The 20,878-nt window shown below is 41.3% G+C and overlaps 1 protein-coding gene across 4 annotated transcripts in view; it reads left to right on the top strand.

The window, feature by feature from the left end:
- Positions 1-20,878, top strand: part of RPGRIP1L (RPGRIP1 like) — a 164,425-nt gene that overhangs the window by 42,020 nt on the left and 101,527 nt on the right. For all 4 annotated transcript variants that reach the window (XM_090063572.1, XM_090063574.1, XM_090063575.1 and 1 more), the window contains exons 6-7: positions 1,287-1,430; positions 8,007-8,112. In XM_090063572.1, the coding sequence (XP_089919698.1) occupies positions 1,287-1,430; positions 8,007-8,112 (250 nt within the window). The remainder of the gene's footprint in view (positions 1-1,286; positions 1,431-8,006; positions 8,113-20,878) is intronic.

Raw genomic sequence — 20,878 nt, 5'->3', positions numbered from 1 at the left:
GGTGCAAACCCAGATCAGATGACAGTCAATTGAGATATCACCTCTACAAAATAAAGTCTACTATTCATAAAAATTAATAATTTTGATTTGGAACCCCAAATTGTACTGGCCAACACTGTCTATCTCTAAATATAGGAATAAAATGGGGTTCCTTGTTTTAGTCCATTAAAAAGATTAACATATCTATCTTTAAAATGTTCAAAATGTTTTGGTGCCATAAAGTTAAGAATGTCATGCCTACTATGTCATGCCTTAGTCAGCATCTTTATGCTGGACAAATGAGAACTTAATTCTATTGTAAATGTGGCTGATATATAAATATCTAACGTTTCTGATCTACATGATCTAAGCATGAGCATAATACTACATTTTCTCATATATCACACATCCACAAATAAGCCCTGCACCTTGTTTTTGGAATATAGAAAAAAGATTTTTCCGGAGTCATGACCGACTGATAAAGTGTCCAGGTAATGTGGCATCCCAAGAAACAGTCTGAGGGAGGCAGCAGGAGTTTTTTGGTATGGCAAGACAGCAACAAATCTAGGCTCCACACTTTTGCAAGATCAGTAATAAGACTGTTACTTCTTTACTGTAAGTAGATATTTATATGAGATTGTGTAAATAATAAAGGGTTGCTACCACACCATAAGTCTTATCAAAATACTTCAGACTTCATGCAGCAGTTCACTTGCGCTGAGCCAGGTCATTTGCTGTTTAGGCACAAGCTACAGTATTCAGCCAATAGCTATGACTGTTAGAGGGTTAACACAAGACTCTGCCCCTTCAGCTGGCTGGGCCAAAGGCAACTGGGAAACACCTTGGCAGCGATTAGAGCGCAGTGTCTTCATGCTTCTATTCCAGCAAAGAAAAATCAGTTTCCACACTTAAAATACACACCCCAGTTTTGAAGGGCTGATTTGGGGGGAAATGGTGTGTGGGACAAGTGAGAAAATACAGCAACTCAAATTTCTAAAATTTACTTAGTAACTGTATTTGAAATAAGATTTGAAATAAGAGTGACAGTATATAAACAAGGGTGTAGGTTGTAGCCGTATTGGTGTAAGGACATAGGCAGATAAGGTTTGTTGGCTAAATCTGATACCTTTTATTAGACCAGCTCAAATACTTGGAAGAATTCTTCTTAGCAAGCTTTTAGGTACAAACACCCTTTATATGTAGAAAATACTTTTTTCTTTCTGATTTCTTTTTAGTATCTGATTTTTCTGTTTAATATAGTACTTATTAAAAGCCCTATGAATACAAGCTATTTTGTTGACTTGCAGGGAGAATGTAATAGAGGCACAAAGGGGACATATTGCAGAATTAGAACACACTGGTGAGATGCTCAGGAATCAGCTAAAGAAGAAAGAAACAGAGTTTGAAGAATCTCTTCTACAGCTGAAGGAGCAACAAGCAACAGGTCAAAGGTATTATTGAACAAATGAATTTCCGTATCGCAAAGCTATAATGCTTTATATATGTATTAAAGAAAATTACAAAAAGAATGATCTCCTTATTTATATAAGCTCCATAATTTCTTATCTCTCAAAACTATCCAAGGCACAAAATACAGTTGTTGTTTTTTTAAGGACAAATTACATTTACTTTGTCTTTGTTTGAAGAGCCGTTCTAAGACATGCAACCAGTCTTGTTTTGCATAGTCTATCACTAGCCAATTAGTTTGCTGAAAAGACTCCAGGATAACACAATATTTTGAGCTAAGTCAAGTGAACAGAAACCCCACAATCACTTCAAACTGCAATCTCTAAAAATACATCATGACATCCCAAAAAGCTCATTACATTTTGAGCCACTCATCAGTTCCTTGTGATTTTTTTTTTTAACCTCTGTCTAGATTCTTAAATGACTATCTTTGAATGTTTATTAATCCTCAGTGATACTTTAGAAGCTTCTGTGTAGTAAAATAATGGTCTGAAAAGGCAGCCATAAATGCTTGAAAGAAGGTGGCAGGGAACCCTTAGTTGGTATGCAAAATTAAAGACTGTTGTGAGCTGTGTATTTCCTATTTCTTCTCCCTAACTTCTAAAATTTTTCTTCCCTGATTTTTCTTTCTCTTTATGTTTCAATGTATTTTATCTTCCTTTTCCCTAATTTAATAGTTCTTATGTTTCTTTATCTCTTGCCCCTATTCTTTCTTTCCCTTTTGCCTCTTTTCTTCTGTTTTTTCAAACAGAAAGCTCAACTCTGTCTTCTTGGTTAGCTACTTTCACTACTAACTCTGCCTAGAATATTCTTTGTTTTCAGCCTATTCTACTCCTGTATTTATTTATCTTTTTCCTCCGTTTCCTAATATCTTATCTCCCTTCCACTAATCTTCCTCCATGCAGTCTTCTTACATTGTTCTCCTGAATGTCTGCATCATCTCTTCAGTAAACTATTGTACCATATTTTGCTTTTTTTCCTCAAATGCAGAAGTTTTCTGGAAAAGCCGTTATGGTTTTTGTTATGTTTGGTTAAGCAGTTATCTACATTGTTATGTTGAAAAATAATTTTCACAATTCTGTTTACTTTGGGATTTTTGTTACAGTTCTGAAAATTTTAGTTGAATCAGTATCTAAAGAAGCCTCTCTCCCAGTATGGGGCTGAAGTAGTCATAGCGTACCGTAACTCCATGTGGAAGAAAATGTGAATGTTGTAAAAAAACTAAATCTTTAATATGCAGATTTTTTCTTCTTTAAGAGTTGCATGGGACAAATCCAAGTGATCCATCTTACTGTATTAATATATTACAGTATTACTTGCTCTCCTTTTCTCAACTTCTGTTTGTTTTACCAAGTTCACTGTTGCATGTTGTTACTTTTGTGACATTATTAGGAAGTTGTAATTGATCTGTGTACAATTTTTTCATGACATAATATCCAGATAACTTTAAATGCTATTAATGGACATCAGTTGTTTAGAAAGAGTCATCATCATCAATTCTAGATGTATTTTAAAGTATAAGGATTGATTTAATTTTTTGAAAATGTGGCACATAACATCAAGTCTTGTGTGTTTCATTTCTACATGTGAATGCTGCTTTGCTAGATACTGCAATTTCTTGAAGTACAGTAGCCAGAAACTAATAAAATAAATTGTATTTGATGTCAGCTGACATACATTTCAGTAACTCTCTAGAAAATGTGCCCCAAATTAATTTAGTACTTTAGAGAGATATTCTAAATGCATGCCATCTGTATTAATATTGTAAATTTTTAGTTGTGTGAATAAAATGAATTGTATAGATACCAGTAGTAATGTTAAATCTAGATGACTGCTGTTGGCATGTAAAATTCAGGTTTGAGGTTCTGGAAGTGTATATCCTAGGTATTTTATTCTTCATTCAAAGTGCTGGAAGACTTAGACTACGTATTAGTAATACTAGCCATTTATGATATGTGGTCTTTACAGAAAATATTACTGAAACTTGGCATTTGGTGTTTGACTATTTTAGTTTGTTGCTTTCCTGACAAACTTTTGGTCGTCAGATTTCCCTTATTTTGAAGTTTGAACTAAAATACCCCTTTTATTAAAAACACATTCTTGTTATCCTTGTTGCCCATAGTGAACAATAACCCACTTTTGTATTAACAAAAGTCTTGTATAGCTTGGATGTCTGGAAGCTTGGACCAAATTACATTTAAAAATTTAAACAAAAATTAATACATGTAGTGCAAGGCCTTCTTTTAGAAAAGGCAAACTAAATGTAAAAGAACTCACTGGAACCATGTGCATAAGGATATTAAAAACAGAAAATATAATTTTATGTGGATAATAAATCATAAATGCTATCAGAACAGTTACAAAATGTGTTAATAGTTAGTCTTAGCTATGCCTGGGGAAAGACATGGGAAAATATCTAAAGGAATTCTAACTTATTTGATCCAACAGTATGAGAGAGTTTTGTATATTCCGTCCTTTCTGAAGTGTTCCCTCACTTAAAGGGTTTATGCAATGCAATCTCTGTGCATATGCTTCAATATATATTTTTATGTACAATTAACCAAAAGTAGAAGTACAAGGATGCCATTTCTTAGTTCTTTTCAGATTTGGCAGAGATCTTCCCACACAGGAGTTTTTCTCCTGGGATCTCTGCAACTGTGCTAATATAGGAAATACAATTTAATTTTGAATTTTAATATAGAATCACATTACATGTCATTTTGAATTGTAGGACTTAACTGAATCTAACCTTATCTCCTCTGAAAAGATGTAAGAAATATCATTGCAATATAAAAGGCTAGAGCTATTAAAAGCTGCTCACACTAATATGGAAGCTTGGAAAACAAATTATGTGTTTCTTCATCCTGCTTTCATATCAAGTGTTCTGAAATTTTTATTATATCTGAGGTCCCCTCCTTGTCTTCCATTAGACTACACTTGGCTGCCATCTGGGCATATCATTCTCCAAAAGGCAGCGCATCTGCTATTAGAAATATGTTGCCTTAAGAATCTGATAAGCGTCTCACAATTCTTGAACTTGTCCCACAATATCGTCTCAGCCTGTGCTCAGAAAATTAAGATGCTGTGAGCCTTCAGGAGAAAATTCTTTATGTTCTTTATAGTTAGGAGTATTTATGATTGCAATAATGTTTTCAAAAAATGAGAGAGGTACAGACTATAGTGGCTTTTCTGTGGGCTGTTCTAACTTGGACTTGACATACCTCAGCTTCCAAAGCCCCCTAGAATGCAGGAACCACGCAGGTAATTTAGTTACCTTCTTCCTTCCCCGTCTCTTTCCCTATTCTGTGCTGCAGCTTTTATGTAGAGCTTGAAGGATCATAGCCTACAATCATAGCATATAATTCAACAAGGTTATATTGTGCCTTTATATAATTATTGTGGCACTCGTGGCATATCACTTGTGGCATATCATTGCTTCAGTTACTTTTGTTTCTTAACATTTCCATTAGAATTTTTTAGGGGCATATAACTTTGACTGTTTTGAACTATAAGAGGGAGAAACTTGGCATGTGGATTGTTAGGCTGGAAGCAGTTCTTAAACACAAAATATAATTTAATTTACTTTGGTTATTTTTAATTTAGAGATGGGCAAAAACATACTAATCTTATGGTCAGATGATTTCTATGGTGCACGCTGCTGAAGCTAAAAAGCTTTAACTCTGAATAGTTACGTTTGCAAGCAGCTAGTCCTTCGAATAACTTCACTTGTATTTTCCAAAAGTATATTTCAAGATAGTTTCGTGGAAGAAAACACCCTAATCTTATTGCAGTTGATCAACATTTTTAGTTCAGACAAACTGCAGGTTCAGCCCTATTGAATATGGCTTTATATGGTCCATGAAGTACTTTTTACTGCAATTTTTGCATTGTAGCAGTTATAAACCCAGATGAGAGAGACTCAACATGATATAACTAATATGGCTAATAACTAATTCATAACTAATATGTTCTGAAATATGTAATATTTTCCTTTTCTTCTGTTTTACTGTGGGTTCATTATGTAGAAACGTTTGCGATCTCCTGGCCTACTTGGTATAGCAAATAGGTATTGTTTCAGTAAACATCCATGTACTGCTCTCAGTCTTGCAGCATTGTCCTAGTCATATGGAAAGAAAGACAAGATGCAAGGAATATGGTTTAATTAAGCCACAGCTTTATTAGCCAAATCATCTGGGAATTACCTGTAAAGCTCATACAGCATAGGTCATGATTCCTTCCTTAATCATTCCCATCTGATGGAGTCTGTCGTCAGTTTCCATCCCTCCACAGCTGGTCCCCAGCCTATTGCTAGGACACTACTACACTTTCTTCATGCAGGGTATAGTAAGCTGGGAGAGAATATCATTTTCTTGCTGTATCAGTCATTAAAACTGATCTCATTCCTCAATATTTTTAGGGGGATTCCAGACCCCCATCCTAATTCAGGCGTGAGAGGAGACTGAAAGGGTAGGCTGTACAAGGTCTTCCTCCCTTGATATGTGTAAAGCTAGTGCCCATCAGTCTTGAACATCACCAGTGTGCCCACTATTTCAGGATGACTCCAAGGGTAGGGGGCCTCTAAACAAGCCACTGCAGTTGTTTCACTGCCAGACCAGATGATTCTCCCTTGCCACTGAGGTTTTACGAATTTAGTGGTTCCACTTTTTGCAATTCTCAGTCACATAAATGTAAATCAAGAATAATGTTGCTAGTTTCACTGGTGTAGTTATGTGGAAGTGAGAGAGAGTTGGAGCCATAGTACTAAATGAACTTTCTTAATACCGAGTTCCTATTTCTTCCCAGAAAGAAGGAGAAGTAATGAGACTGTGCTTTGTGCAGGTGAAGAAGCTTCTGCCAAATATTCCCATTGCTACCTGCACGCTTTGTGGTCTGTGCCTATGCATGTCATCAAGCAGGATATAGCATTTTTAATAGTAGTATTAGGAAGATGTTGCACGCCTAAGAAAATAACTTAAAGCATTAGCTTTTGTGAATGTTAAGAAGATATTTAGACTCATACATTTTTTATTTTTAAACAATGTATAAATAAGCAATAAACATTTAAAAAAAAATAGTGTTTACATTCAATAGCTAGAAAGTTAAATGTTGTTTAAATTGTCCAGTCTAAACTCAGTCCTAATAAATAACTTTCCCACACTTGTCTTTGAACATTTGAGATGTTAATAATAAAACCTATTCAAATAAAATACTATATAATTTAGTGCTGGGGAAAAAATGGTTAATTTTGATTGTTAGTATTCATTGGATTTACATCTGCACATCATAAATTCACTATAATCTGTTCTTTCTTTTACTTTAAATGAAAAAACCCTCCTGTAAAAGGCCTTTGAAGGTATCAGAGCTGTTTGTTTGATGTGTGGAAAAAGATTTTTAAAAATGTGCCACTATGTCAGCTTTTACATAACTAGCATGAGACAATGATGTTGTGTATAGTCACCACAACTTAAATTTCTATAGATAACATGTTTTAGACACATGATTATTTTAACATTGCATTAGAGCTGTTTCTTGAGGAAGATCCTAGGTCTATATGCTTGTTTATCTTCTGTGTAAAGACAATTAACTTGTGAATGCCAAAACACAGTGGTCTTTGATACACTAAAGAATAAAATAAGTATTTCAAGTTCTCAGCTGGTTTACAGATGTGTAAGCTTTGTAGTCCATTTTCTCATTCCAGCATGGCATTGTGACAATTTTTCCAGTATGTCTGTGATGGATATGTATTAGAAAAAATATATACATTTCAAGCACTAAAATCGTGTTCTAAATTTATCAGACTTTATTTTGTACTTGTATTTTGTACTAAACACAATTCAGGGGTCTCTTACTTTTGCTTGAAGTAGATGCAAAAAGTAATGATGGAGGTCATCTTTAATTGTTTGAGATTTTAAAAAAATGACACAACCAGCCATCTAGGTGTCTGATTACCTTTTTAACAAGATTTTTCTATTAAAGAGTACATTCTCAGCTTCATCTCAGTAGAGGAAATGTATAATAGAGTTCTAGCCATATAGAATTTCTGTGTGGCTATTAAGTGATTTTTACAGAGTTTAAAATACATCTGTACCTCATTTGAATGCCAGTCTTAAGGCATTATCAGTATAAAATGTTAGTCAGTTTTCTTGGAAAAGTTAAAGCTCCAAGAGGAAAGTCTAATAAGTAGTAATCCTATGATGCCACATACTTTGAAAAAGAATGGAGAAGATTATAATACAAATTATACCTTCTCTTTAAGCATAGGCTTGCTCCTTTCTCAGAAGTCTGGTTTGATAGTATAAACGAATATGTCCATGTAATGATTGATGCATGCATAATTTTCTAGTAAAATTACTTAAAATTTATAATGCAGTTTTAAAAAAAGGGATTTTAATTTGGCTGTTTCACACTAAAGCTTCCCTCATGTTGCCTGTGGAAGAAAGAAGCCATGGAAAACTGATTTGCAAAGGTTTTTAAACTTTTCAAAGCAAAACTAATAAAGAGAGTTCTTCTTATACCTTAAATCTCACCATGAGGGTTTTTTTTCTTTTACAATTTTGAAGGTTAAACATTCGGGACAATGTGGAAATGATCAAGCTGAACAAACAGTTGGTTGAGAGAGGCAATGCTCTCACAGCAATGGAAGGAAAATTTCTCCAGCTTCAAGAGGTAATTATAACAATCTATATAATATACCATTTCACACACCAAGTCCATGGAGTCCTAAAGATTTCACTTGTCTTTACAGTTTGTTCTAGAGAATTCGGCTTTTCATTGGAATCCAGTTTTTGTTTGTATAGGTTAAATACCATTTTCTAGGAATGCCTAAGAATTTGTAAAATCTGGGTTTTGTGAGGAAGTAAAACAGTTCTTATTTTTAATATCAATTTCAAGTCAAAACTGACTCTTGGTAAAGCAGATTTGGCTACTAAGAGCTTTGAGAGTTAGCCTGAATTGCATCCAGAATTTAAAGACAAAGGACAAATTCAAATAATGGATTTTACTATAAAATGAAGCATAAAATAAGTAAAAATAAAAATAATAAAAATTGTGGATGATAATAAAAATCAGGCTTATGACTGTATATAAATTCCATACAGGCTTTTCAGATTTGTCTCCCTGCTTCCTTCTGGTCTTCCCCATCTTGTTCCTGCTGTTCCAAGGGACCAGGAACAGGTGGAACAATGTTAGTGAAGCTGCTAACCTTTCTCTCCTAAATGGAAATCAAAATATCTCTGTGCTATGTGGACCCTGAACATGATGAACCTAGAGTATCTCCACTTTGATATGTCATATTAGTTGTGTATTCAGTTAGAAATGTATAGCTTGTATAGTGTTCCTCATATCTGCTAAGAATAGAATTTACTTCACAGTGGGTGCACTTTACTGCAGAGCTGACTAACTAGCTCCACAGTAAAGCATCACCATCTACATGTGCCTGTATTAGGACACAGTAAGTTAATTAACTCTGCTATAGAATAGTACTGTTCAGTAGGGCTGTGCAAAGCTTCGGTCCCTGATTTGATTCGGCAGAGATTTGTCCCGATTCGGTGGCCGAATCTCTGAATCTGAATAGAATCAGAGGACCCTTTAATCTCTCCAAATTGAATTGGAACCCTCCGAATCGATTCAGAGAATTTTGGAAAGATTCAGAGATTCGGACATAGAGACAGCTTTAAATGTTTTTTCTACATACCTGTAGGTAGCAGGGGCTCGTGAGTGCTGCAATGCTGAGGTGCATGCAATGTCCCACAGAAGGCAAGGGGGGCTCTCCAAAGTGCTCGGCAACAGACCCAGAAGTGAACCAGAAGCACTTCCGATCCACTGGAGAGTGCATTGGGGCCCTCCCCCCCGTGCCTCCCTGGCTTGGCAACTGGTGTCTTCTGGGTCTGGGGAGGGGCACCTGGGGTTCCCTTGCAGCTGATCACCAAGCTGGGGAGATGCAAGGGGGCCCCCCAGCCTGCTCCCCAGCAGACGTGGAAATACTTCCAGTCCACTTGCAGGTTCGCTGCTGAGCACATGGAGGGCCCCCCCAGACTCCTGTGGGACGCTTCATGCACACCAGCATTGCAGCAATCACAAGCCGCGCCTGCTACCTCAAGGTATGTAGAAAAAAACTTTTAAAGCCATGTCTATGTCCAAATCACTGATTCTCCGAATCAGCATTGAATCTTCAGACTCGGATTTGACCGAATCAAAGCAGGGACAGTGATTTGAATCAACAAATCAAATCACTGTCCCTGATTCAGGCCGAATCTGAATCGAATAGGGCCTGCTTTGCACACCCCTACTGTTCAGGACAAGTACTATCCTACAGTGGATTAGTTACATGCACCAAAACACATGTGTACATGGTGACCAGGGCTGGCTGGGGCATGAGGGTGCTATAGTGTGGGGGCTGCATGCTGCCTCGCACTACACGCCATAACACGCTGAGATTGGACAGAGCAGCCCTGTGCTGCCAGGCTGACCTTCTGGCCCCACCCTGCCAGCCCAGGGCTACATCACCCCAGCTCAACATGCTGCAGTCCCAGGCGCACTTGTAAACACTGCTCCCAGGAGAAATAAATGCCAGCATGCCCTGTACCAGAGCTTATTGTTACATGCTAATCGCATGTGCAGATGCACCTAGTGAGTGAAAAGTTGTTGAAATTTTTTCTCTGAATTGCTTCTTCCTTAATTGACTATTTTCTGCCTTACTGTGTATGTGCACATTTTTTGCTCTCAACTGTTGATGGAGCATTGCAGTGTTAGAATAAGATACTGATAAATAAATCGACCAATAAATATAGAATAAGAAAAAAGCAACTATGAAATTCAGGGCTATAATTCCATTGCAGGAGTCCATGAATGTTATGGTTGGGGACGGACATTGCACATAAACTGGTAGAAATGACTGGAAACGGATTCAAATCTGGAACAAAGCAGAAGTTCAGTGTGTATAAATAGAAATGCCCATAACCAGTTTAAGATCAACCTGGATGGGTGTTGTATCAGACTTAACTACTTCAGGTTAAATGAGTTTATTGAACTATCCCAGATCCCCTCCCAATTCAGGTTAACTCACAGTCCCCCACCTTCCCAGGATGGGGTAGGCAGGCTAGCCTTGGCCCAAGCTGTCTACTCCAGCCAAGCACAGAGGTATGTTCTAGTGCCCCTCTTCCCCCCACAGCTTCTGGCCTGGGCCACTGCAGCATGTGGCAGCACTCCCAGAATCAAAGGTGAATGTCTGTTCACTTGCTTATCAGTTCAGTCTATGCAGCTTAGACTAACCTGCAAAGATTCAGCCTCAGGCTTTTTGACTGTCTATACTTAGCCTATGAACCATAACAGCAGATTCAAGTACTTGGTACAGTCACAGAACCAGGAGGTAGAACCAGCATGCTATATATATAAAATACTTTATGTGAATCCTGATTCAGATCAACACACACCTTGCTTGCACTCCTTAAAACACTCAAAAGTTTATTTGTATCCCTTCCTCATTCCAGCAATCTGTTCTCACCAACGTGTCTCTTCTCTTCCCGGGTACCAGCTGGTGCCTTGTCCTGCTATTTCAACAACTGCTCTAGCACCACAATAGATTCCAAGAACTTTTCTTGTTGCTGCTTGTTCCTCTTCTTACCCTAAGCATTCTACATAGATTTTTTGCTTACCACCATCTCTTTTAGAGCTGCTTTCTTCTGATGCCTTGTTTTGTTGTGTTTCACAGTCTAGTATTGTCATCATCATTGCCCGAGCAGTTCTTGGCTCTCCTTTGAGTATCTCTCTAAGTTGGTTTGATCCCTTTCACAGACATTATGACTTATACGTTTGAGGAGAGAGAGGTTTTACATAGCTTATGTGCTTAAAATAGAGAATGTTAAAGTGTTTTATTCTAAATCATTTTGGTGATTTACAGTAAGCTTGAAGAACTTGTGCTTCCCTGCTGGCAAAATTTGAACAGAAACACATGCTTAAAATTCAAACTGACACTTGGAGACATTTCACATTCCAGATGAATGTGGATTTCTCAGCTGGATGATTTTTATACTGGGGTGGCAAAATCCAGCCCATGGGCTGCATTGGGCCTGTGACAGACTACATTTCCCAGCAGTCCCTGCAGTAGCAGCTCATTCTGGCTGCTGTCACTGGATCCAGCCTTGCTGCCCCTGGATCCAGCCTTGCTGCCCAGGCATCCTATCCCGTCTGCCCCATACCCCCCATCAGGGATGGGACCCATGCGAGCAGGGCACGTAGCCAGGCAGCTGGGATAGGGTTATACCCAGGAGCAAGACAGGTGGGCTGGTCCAGAGAGACCCCTGGATCTAAAGGAGGCCAGGAGCACAAACGCGGGTTCTGCAGGCAGGGGTGTGCAGTGCACGGATCACAGCTTTGCTGCAGTCACATGCTGTCAGTGGCCCAAGATCCTGGCCCTGGAGCAGTTTCCTGTCCAGCCGCTCTCCTTGCTTGCTTGGCTCCTGCCTGGACAGTCTCCTTGGAGACTGGCCAGGAGCTGCTGGGAAATGGTGTCCAGCCACTGGCTGGATCCACCCTTTTGCCCACCCCTGTTTTATATTATTTGGATTCTTTCATGATGACTTTTGGGTTGGAGTGTTATTCTAGCTGTGATAGTCCAGGAATTTGGTGATATTCTTTATTGGACTAATTGTTTAAAGGCAACTTGTGCCCAAAAGCTTGTCTAACGTACCTCCTAAATATACAGCTGATCCAGCAAAAGACATCACCAAAAAAAATCCTCGTCTCTCTTATACATGTAACTAATAATAGAAACGCAGTACAAAAGTTCTAGTTTTAAATAACAAGTGACACACATTGATAGGTAGCTTCATTCAGTATTTACATATGTTTATCCAAATATATATGGATGTTTTCATGAATATTGACATTTATTATAATTCATTTTCACTTTCCACTGATTAAAATATAAATATTACTTGCCCATTTTCCTTTTCAATTTGGGCCAGCAGAAAAAATATTTAACCATGGGACAGTGAAAGCCTAAGATCCTGCACTAAATAGTGGTATGCTATATGTTCTCCTTATCATACAGATAAAAGCTGGGGGGCTTTATTATTAATGAAGTATAATAAAGTTGGCTTTATGAAGGACTCATGAACTCACCTTAGGAATTATATCGTTTATGAAATTTATAGTATCTGTAATAAGCATTAGAGAAACTTATTGAGCTCACTCCCTATATTGGAGGGAGGTACCGTGTTCCAGTAGGATCGGATTGAAGAAAAAAGGAAGTGGTAGCACTTTCTGTTTTAGGAATATATATGTTTTTTCTGAAGTCTGAGAAAAAGAAAGCAGTCTGTCTACTCACTGTATCTACATGATGATAGAGAGAGAAAAGTACACTAGTAATATTATGTCACATGTGGCATTCTTCAAGCAGGTACTGAAAACATCTGAAAGTCATGAGATTTTCAGCTTCCCTGGTAGCTTTTAGAAAAGAAATACAGCAAAATCTGGAATGTCCAACAAGGTTTTAATCAATGTAGAAGACCACTTTCTGTTTCAGAAATTTAAGCATGCAACCAGCGAAATCATTTTGGATCGTGTTCTGATGAATAAAAAGGAAGTGGCTGAGGATTTGAAGTGACTGAAAACTTTGGAGGAAGTGAACATAATATGATAAAATTCACAGTTCTAAGAAAAGGATGTATTGGAATAGCAGAACAAGGATCCTGGAGTTGAAACAGGCAAATGTTTGACTGACAGAGATTCCATTGGTAGACAGATTGAAAGATAAAGAGGTCCTGAAGGGCATTGTATTAGAGGCTCAAAGACGAGCCTTTTCCACAAAGTAGGAAGATAAGAGGAAACGCAGGAGACCTACATGACTACACAACAAGCTTTATAACTACCTAAGAATCAAAAGAGAAATATATAAGCAGTAGAATGAAGGACAAGTAACAATGAAAGCATAACATGAAATAATGAAAAAACATAGAAAGACAAAAATCAGGAAAGCAAGGGAGAAAAATGAGCCGTAACTGGCAAAGGATGTTAAAGACCACAAGAAGGTTTTCTACAAATAGGTTAGACCAAAAAAAGTAAACCCAAGGAAAGTATGGATCCAGTGCTCTGAGTTGAACTAAGCAAAGCTTGTGCAGTAACTACTTTTCCTTAGTTTTCACAATAAAAATAAATGTATAAAAAGGGGAAAAAGACTGATCACAATAAAGACAGTCAGAGAGATCCTGAGAAAAGTGAATGAAGACCTTAACAAAATGTAACCTGGAGTAGATATTTTGGAACAACTAGCAAAAATATTTACAAAGTCATGGATGACGGCCAAGGTTCCAGAGGACGAGAGAAAAATTAACATGGCACCTATCATCAAAAAAATAGAAAAAGAAGGAGCAGAGAATCAGAGACTAGTATTTCTAAATTCAATAACATGAAAGTTAATTATTAAAACAGTATCATAAACATGTGGAGGAAGACAGGTGATTGTTAGCAAGCAACTTAGGTTTGTTGAGAACAAATCATGACAACCGACTTCATTTCCTTCATCCCTGATTAAATCATTTCAATTAAATGCTTGTCTAACCTGCTCTTGAAAATTTCTAAGAGTAGAGATTCTACCTCTCGGAGTTTGCTGTTCCAATGTTTGTTAGTATTGGAATACTTTCTTATAGTAAGAACATTCTTCCACATCTCCAACCTAAATTTCCTCTGATTCAGTTTAAGACCATTGCTTCTAATCCTGTCCCCAGTGACCACAGGATAGTCTATCTCCTTCCTCTCTATTATTGCCCTATAGGAGTTTGATGACTGTTATCACATCCTTCCTCAGTATTTTTTTTCTCTATACTAAATAATCCAAGCACTTTCAGCCTTTCCTTGTTAGTCATGCTTCCCAAACCTCTAATCATTTCTGTTGCTTTCTGTTGGACACTTTCAAATCTGTCCACACCTTTCTTGAAGTGAGGAGTCCAAAACTGGATACAGTCTACTAGTGAATGAGCAGCCAGTGACAAACAGAATGGAAGGATCACTTTCCTTGATTTGCAAGTAACACTTCTATTAGTACAACTTAGTATGCTATTCTCATTTTTTGCAACAAGAGTACACTGTTGATTCATATTACTGTTCACTGTAACACTTAGGTCCTTTTCTGTAGTACTGCAGTCTAGCCAATCATTCCCCAATCTGTATTTGTCTATGCAATCATTCCATTCTAAGTGCAGGATTTTGCACTTGTACAATTTTATTCAATTGATTTTGGACCATTTCTCCAAATTATCACGGTCATTCTGAATACAGAACCATTCTGAATAATGGTTCTGTGGAGTTGATTCTGATTTCACACCCAGGAAACCATGAATTCTAAAGCTGTAATGAAAAGCAGATGTGATTATGTTACCCTTATTTTCTGGGTGCTTATCTACTAGCAAACACCACTGACCACAGAAGAGTTACTCTTGATTTACCACTATCTTGTGAATGATCAGAGTTAGGCTCTTTGTCCTTTTTTTTCGTTTGGGCACATTCTCCAAAGGAGAAATATGCCAGATAGCAGTGAAATCCAACCTACGTATTGTGTAGAGATGGAGCATGAAACAAAAAGAGCAAAGAAACAAGAGAAGAGCCAAAGGGAACTCTCCCAGAAGTGAAAGACAGGGTAAAAGTACAATCCAATGAAAGATGCTGAAAGAATAGCGTCATAGGAAAATAGGGCTTAGAGGGAGCTCATAAGGCCATTTAGTTCAGCCGTCTGCTCAAGGCAGGATCATCCCTGACTAAACCATCCTAGCCAAGGGTCTGTCCAACCTGTTCCTCAAAATGTCAAGAGATGCAGGTTCAACAACCTCTCAAGATTGCCATTGGTAAGGCATTGAAACAGACTTAGTCAGAAAGTTCCTAGCCAGATGTAGAAGGAAAATGAGAAGATTGGTATCTTAAACAAGCAAACAAAAAGCTAGGAGTGCACCAGTAGAGACTTGTGGGGGTGATACTGATGTCCGATTTTTTTTTTTAAGGAGCCATATTGGCCAATACCATTCCAATGTGCAGCCCTGCAGCCTGGAAACCAGCGTCCAGCTGGTAAGTCTCTTGTTGGGGAAGTAGAGGGGAGGGAAGGGGTGGGGGGGGCACATTGAGGTCCCCGTTATGAAGGAGGGAGTGGGGCTGATGCTGGGACAGGTGCTGCCCAGCCAGGGTAGGGCACAGGATGGAGCCATGGCTCATCTGGGGGTACGCAAGGAGTGAGGGTGGCAGCACGCACCCCAGGAAGGAATGTGTGGCCCTGGATCTGTGCACAGGGTGAGGGTGGGCTGCCACTGTAGGATGGGGCCAGGGCTGTGCCAGGCTCTTCCTGGAGGAGGGGCTGCACCGGGTTGTGCTCAGGGTGGGTGGTGGCAGTGCTGGGAGGGGGGGCAATGTGGGGGCTACGGTGAATTTTAGGGTGGCTGCAGCCCTCCAAATACCCCCTCCCAGCACTGCCGCTGCCTGCCCAGAGTGCAGCCTGACCCAGGCCCCACACTAAGAAGAGCCCAGTCCAGCCCCAGCCCACAGCAGCAGCCTGCCCTGCCCCGCATGCAGATCCAGGTGCACAGGCTCCCCATGTACTCTTGGGGTGTGCACAGCAGTGGGAATGCCACCCCCCATACCTCCCGAAAGAGCCACAGCTCCATCCTGTGCCCCACCATGGCTGGGCAGTCACTGCCTCAGCACCCATGTCAGCCCCACTTCCTCACCACGGGAGCCTCAATCTGCCCCCCACGCCCATTCCCCCACCCTCGCTCCTCTCCTCTTTTTTCCCTAACCCCTTCCCCCATGACAGACTTACCAGCTGCACCCAGCTGCTTGCCACACTGCTGGCCTGCACTCCTGGCCGCATGCATGCTGCAGCTGCGCACATGCATGCAGCATTTTTTGGCCACATTGTCAGCCACACCAGACAAAGAAAAAAGCCAATTGCTGATACTCTCAATTTTCCTCATATTGGTGCCAATCCAATATGGGACCAACATGGTGCACCTGTACAAAAAAACCCAGAAAAAATAACAGATGGTGAAATCTTGGTCCTTTTGAAGTCAGTGACAACTCTCCAATTGACCCCTGTGGGAACAGAATTTTACCTAAGGTATTGGCTAAGGACAGACATTACACATAGATTTCATAGCTTTCTACAGTCGGAAGGGATCATCAGATCCAAACCCCTGCTCCTGGCAGGAAAGAGCACTGGGGTTAGGTAGCCCCAGCCAGATGCCTGTCTAATCTCCTCTTGTACATCTCCAGGGTAGGGGAAAGCACCACCTCCCTTGGAAGCCCATTTCATATTTTGGCACCCCTTACCATAAAGAATTTCTTCCTTATGTCCAATCTAAATCTATTCTCCTTAAGTTTGTGGCCGTTACTTCTGGTAACCCCAAGAGGTGCCCTGGTAAACAGAGTGTCCCCTATTTCCTGCTGCTTCCCCTCCCCCCCGATGAGTTTGTAGGCAGGTACAAGATCACCTCTCAGCCTTCTCTTATGGAGGCTGAAGAGATTCAGATCCTTCAGTCTGTCTTCATAGGGTCTTACCTGTAGGTCCTCAACCATGCGAGTAGCCCTTCTCTGAACCCTCTCAAGGTTATCCACATCCCTTTTGAAGTGTGGCACCCAAAACTGGATGCAGTACTCCATCTGCAGCCTCACCAGTGCTGCATAGAGGGGAATTATCACTTCCCTAGACCTGCTCATGATATTCCTACTGATACAAGAAAGAGTGAGGTTAGCCTTGCTTATTACTTTGTCACACTGGCAACTCATGTTCATTTTTGTGTCAGCCAGGACTCCGAGATCTCTTTCCACTGTTGTGGTACTCAGAATGGTACCCCCCAGTCTATAGGTGTGTTAGAGATTTGTTTCTCTCCAGGTGCAACACCTTGCATTTATCCCTGTTGAATTGCATCCTATTCTGATCTGCCCACTTCCCCAGTGTGTCCAAATCTGCCTGAATTCACTCGCCCCCTTCCCCCCAGTGTATTTAGTATCTGTGAATTTGGACAACGTGCTTTCAACACCTTCATCCAAATCGCTGATGAAAATATTCAAGGACAGAGCCTTGGGGGACACCACTGCCCACATCCCTCCAGGGAGAAACCGACCCATCCACCACCACTCCCTGGATGCGTCCCATAAGCCAGTTTTCCGCATACCTTAATGTGAAAAAATCCACATCACAGCTACTCAGTTTGCTCATAAACCAATTTAAGTGATAAGAAACTGGCTTAAACCTGTAACAGAACAGATGTTCGGTGCACATAAACTAGTTTCAAAATGGATGAAACTGGTTTAAGATAAACCTGATTGAATGTAGTATCAGACTTAACTGATTTGGGTTAAACCAGGTTATGCAATATCTGTCCCAGATCCCTTCCTGGTTTAAGTTAAACCAGAGTCCCCCCAGCATGCTCCTGGGCTAGGCTGCTCTCTCTGCTCCAGAAAGCATGGGCTGGCCCTGCCCCTCTGCACTCTCTAGTTGGGGGCAGGAGGGTAGCCAGACACCAACAGAGAAGGGGTTTATTCCCCTCTCCCACTGGGGCACCACAGCTGAGATCTGCCTGTAACAACCCATCAGGCATTTGTCCCTCTTCCCACTCCAGGGGCAGGCACAGGGGCACTGCCATCCACCTGCCTCAGCATCAGCTATGGAGTGAGGGCTGTGGGGCTGAGCTGGGCCAACCCACGAGGGCCAGGCCCTTGGCTCAGGCTAGGGGCCCTGGGTGACGACTGGCTGAGCAGCAGGGTACTCGGGCTGACTCAGAGACATGGTGGGCCCAGAGCCCAGCAGCAGCCTGCTGTGGGGGCTTGCAGCCCCCGCTGGGCCTCCATCGTGTGCAGCACCTGCCCCACAGTCTGTGTGGTGGCTGGGGCCAGCAGGACTCTTTTGCATACCTCATCTCCAGCTGCTGCTGCTGCCTCTGGGTGGCTGGGTGCGTGGCTAGAAGTTGCAGCCCCACTGCTTCTGCCCAGAGCTATGGCTCCAGCTCTGGCTGCATGGTGGAGCAAGAGCAGGAGCCGCAGTTAAAGTGAGGGTAAGAGAACAGCCATGCTGAGCCCAGCCAGCTTCTCTTCTCCTCTAGCAGCTACTCCTCCTCCCTCTCCTGCCCCTGCCATGCTGCTTCTGGAAGTGAAGGCAGGGTATTACTTCAGCCCAGACCATGGAGCTCTGGCTCCAGCTCCAGTTCTATCTGCCTTCCTCAGCCTGTGTGGGGAGTAGGTGGAAAGCAGCTGAAGCTGGAGCTGCAGCCAAAGCTCTATGCTCTGAGCAGAAACTGCTGGGCTAAAGCTACTACCACACCCATACCCCCTGCCCTGCTCAGAGCTGTATGACAGAAGCAGAAGGGGGAAGGGGAATAGCTGCTGCAGGGGAGGGAAAGCTCTGTGTTGGCTGGGCTCAGCAGGGCTGCTCTCATCCATCCACTTCCAGCTGAGGCTCTTATCCCTCTGCACAGCAGCACTCAGGGTGGGGGGAGCTTCAGCCCTGTGGCTTCTGCCCAGTGCCTGGAGCTCTGGCTCCAGCTTCATCTGTTTTCCACCCACTGCCTGCCTGGTGCAGGGGAGTGGGGTGGAAAACTGGAGCAAAAACTTCATGCACTGGGCATAGGGCGGGGTTATTACCCCCTTTCTCCAGCATCAGGTGAAGGGCAGAGAAAGAGTTTATACTGCCACTCCTCCCATGCAGGAAGCAGTGGATGGCAGCCTGGGAGAGCAGACCTTGGCTGTGGTCCCCTGGAGGTAGAAGGTGGAATAACCCCCCTCTCTGCCTCAGGGGGGCATGCCAGCTGACATCTGGCCCTGGCCTTGCTGCTGCCACAGCAAGGGGAGTGCCCAGGAGACCCCAGTTCCAGCCCATGGAACAGGGAGGGGGAAATTTAAATCCTCCCTGACCAGTTCACTCCAAACTAGTACCTGGGCTGGCCACACACCCCCAGCACAGCTTCCCTGAAGCTGAGGGCTGCTCTAGCACCCCACCTGGCTTCTGGCCTGAGCGACTGCAGGCATGTGTCTGCATTTTGTGAATGTCTGTCCCAGGAGTTTTCCAGCTCTTTTAGTTGGTGTACTCCTGGCAGCCAGTTGAGAAGCAACCCCAGATCTCTCCACTTGTGAACTGGTTCAAACTAGGTGGGCCAAGTCAAATTTGGTTCAGACATTAGGTGGGCCAAGTCAAATTTAATGTGATGCCTTTTCTGAGCATGCACTGCACTCAGCGCAGGGGTGCATTGAGCTGTTTTGGGTTTTTTTTCCCCACGTCTGTAAGCAACTGTAGTTTCCAATATTGTGTTTGTAAGGATAAGAGAACAGGACAGGCATATGTTGAAGGGGAAGGAACCAAAGGCTGATGAGAGTCATAGAATCAATGAGTTGGAAGGGACCTAGACAGATCATCAAGTCCGACAGCCTGCCATGGGCAGGAATGAGCACTGGGGGTGGGAGGGGTCATAAGACCCCAGCCAGGTGCCTATCCAGTCTCCTCTTGAAGGTTTCCAGGGAAGGTGAGAGCACCACTTCTCTGGGAAGCCTATTCCAGGCTCTGGCCACCCTTACAGTGAAGTAGTTCTTCCTAATACCTAACCTGAACCTATCCTCCCTCAGCTTGTGCCCATTGTTCCTGGTGACAGACAAGTTGAGCACCAAAGCAAGAGAGAGGATAAATGAAGAGACATTGAATGTAAGGAGGTGGTAAGGGAATTAATGGGATTGTTGAGGCTCATGGAAAGGTTAGAGATAGTGGTTGATATTAAAGAAGAAGAGCAGTGGAGTTTGAAGAAAGAGTGAGAGAAGAGGTGAGGTGAAAGATGTTTAAGTAGATTCCATCCATTTTCTTTTTGAAGAAGATAATTAAGTCATGTTTGGAGGCGTGGGTAGGGCAAGATGAGAGCTTGAAGAGGAAGTCAAATACTGGAAATACATAATATAAGGTAATAGGTAATATGTTTTATTTATTATTCATTTTCTGTGACATGAAAGTCTCTAATGCATTTACTCTTTGAAATAAGTTGGGGGGGGGGGTTGTGGATAAAAACAGCTAAGCAGCAGCTAAAGTTAAATAGGTGGCTTCTTTCCAAAAAGGCATTTTAGAGGAGTAGTGATACACTCAAGCTTCTCAGAAAAGACTGAAGGAAATTGTATAGTTTTCTGTTAGCTTGTGTCTTAGACTCCTTTTAGAAATATCATATGGCATAGGGTTCTAAAAAATGTCAAGTCAAATTTGTTCTGTTCAAAATTATCAATAAGGCCAGGTACAGACTTTACACTTGCACTCGTATAAGCGATTAGAAACCCATCTGAACCAATAACAGAACAGAAAGTTCGGCACACACAGACTGTTTTAAAAATGGGGGAACCTAGTCTAAAATTTGTCCTCCTGTTCAAAGGGCAAGTGTGTGTTCTGTTTGCTACCAGTCTATACAGTTTTCTGTAAGCAGCCTAG

Source organism: Crocodylus siamensis, chromosome 9 (assembly GCF_052110815.1).
Source record: "Crocodylus siamensis isolate JL-2025a chromosome 9, ASM5211081v1, whole genome shotgun sequence".
NCBI classification, from domain to species: Eukaryota; Metazoa; Chordata; order Crocodylia; family Crocodylidae; genus Crocodylus; species Crocodylus siamensis.
The sequence above is the reverse complement of the archived record's forward strand: the minus strand, read 5'-3'. Positions and strand labels throughout refer to the sequence as shown.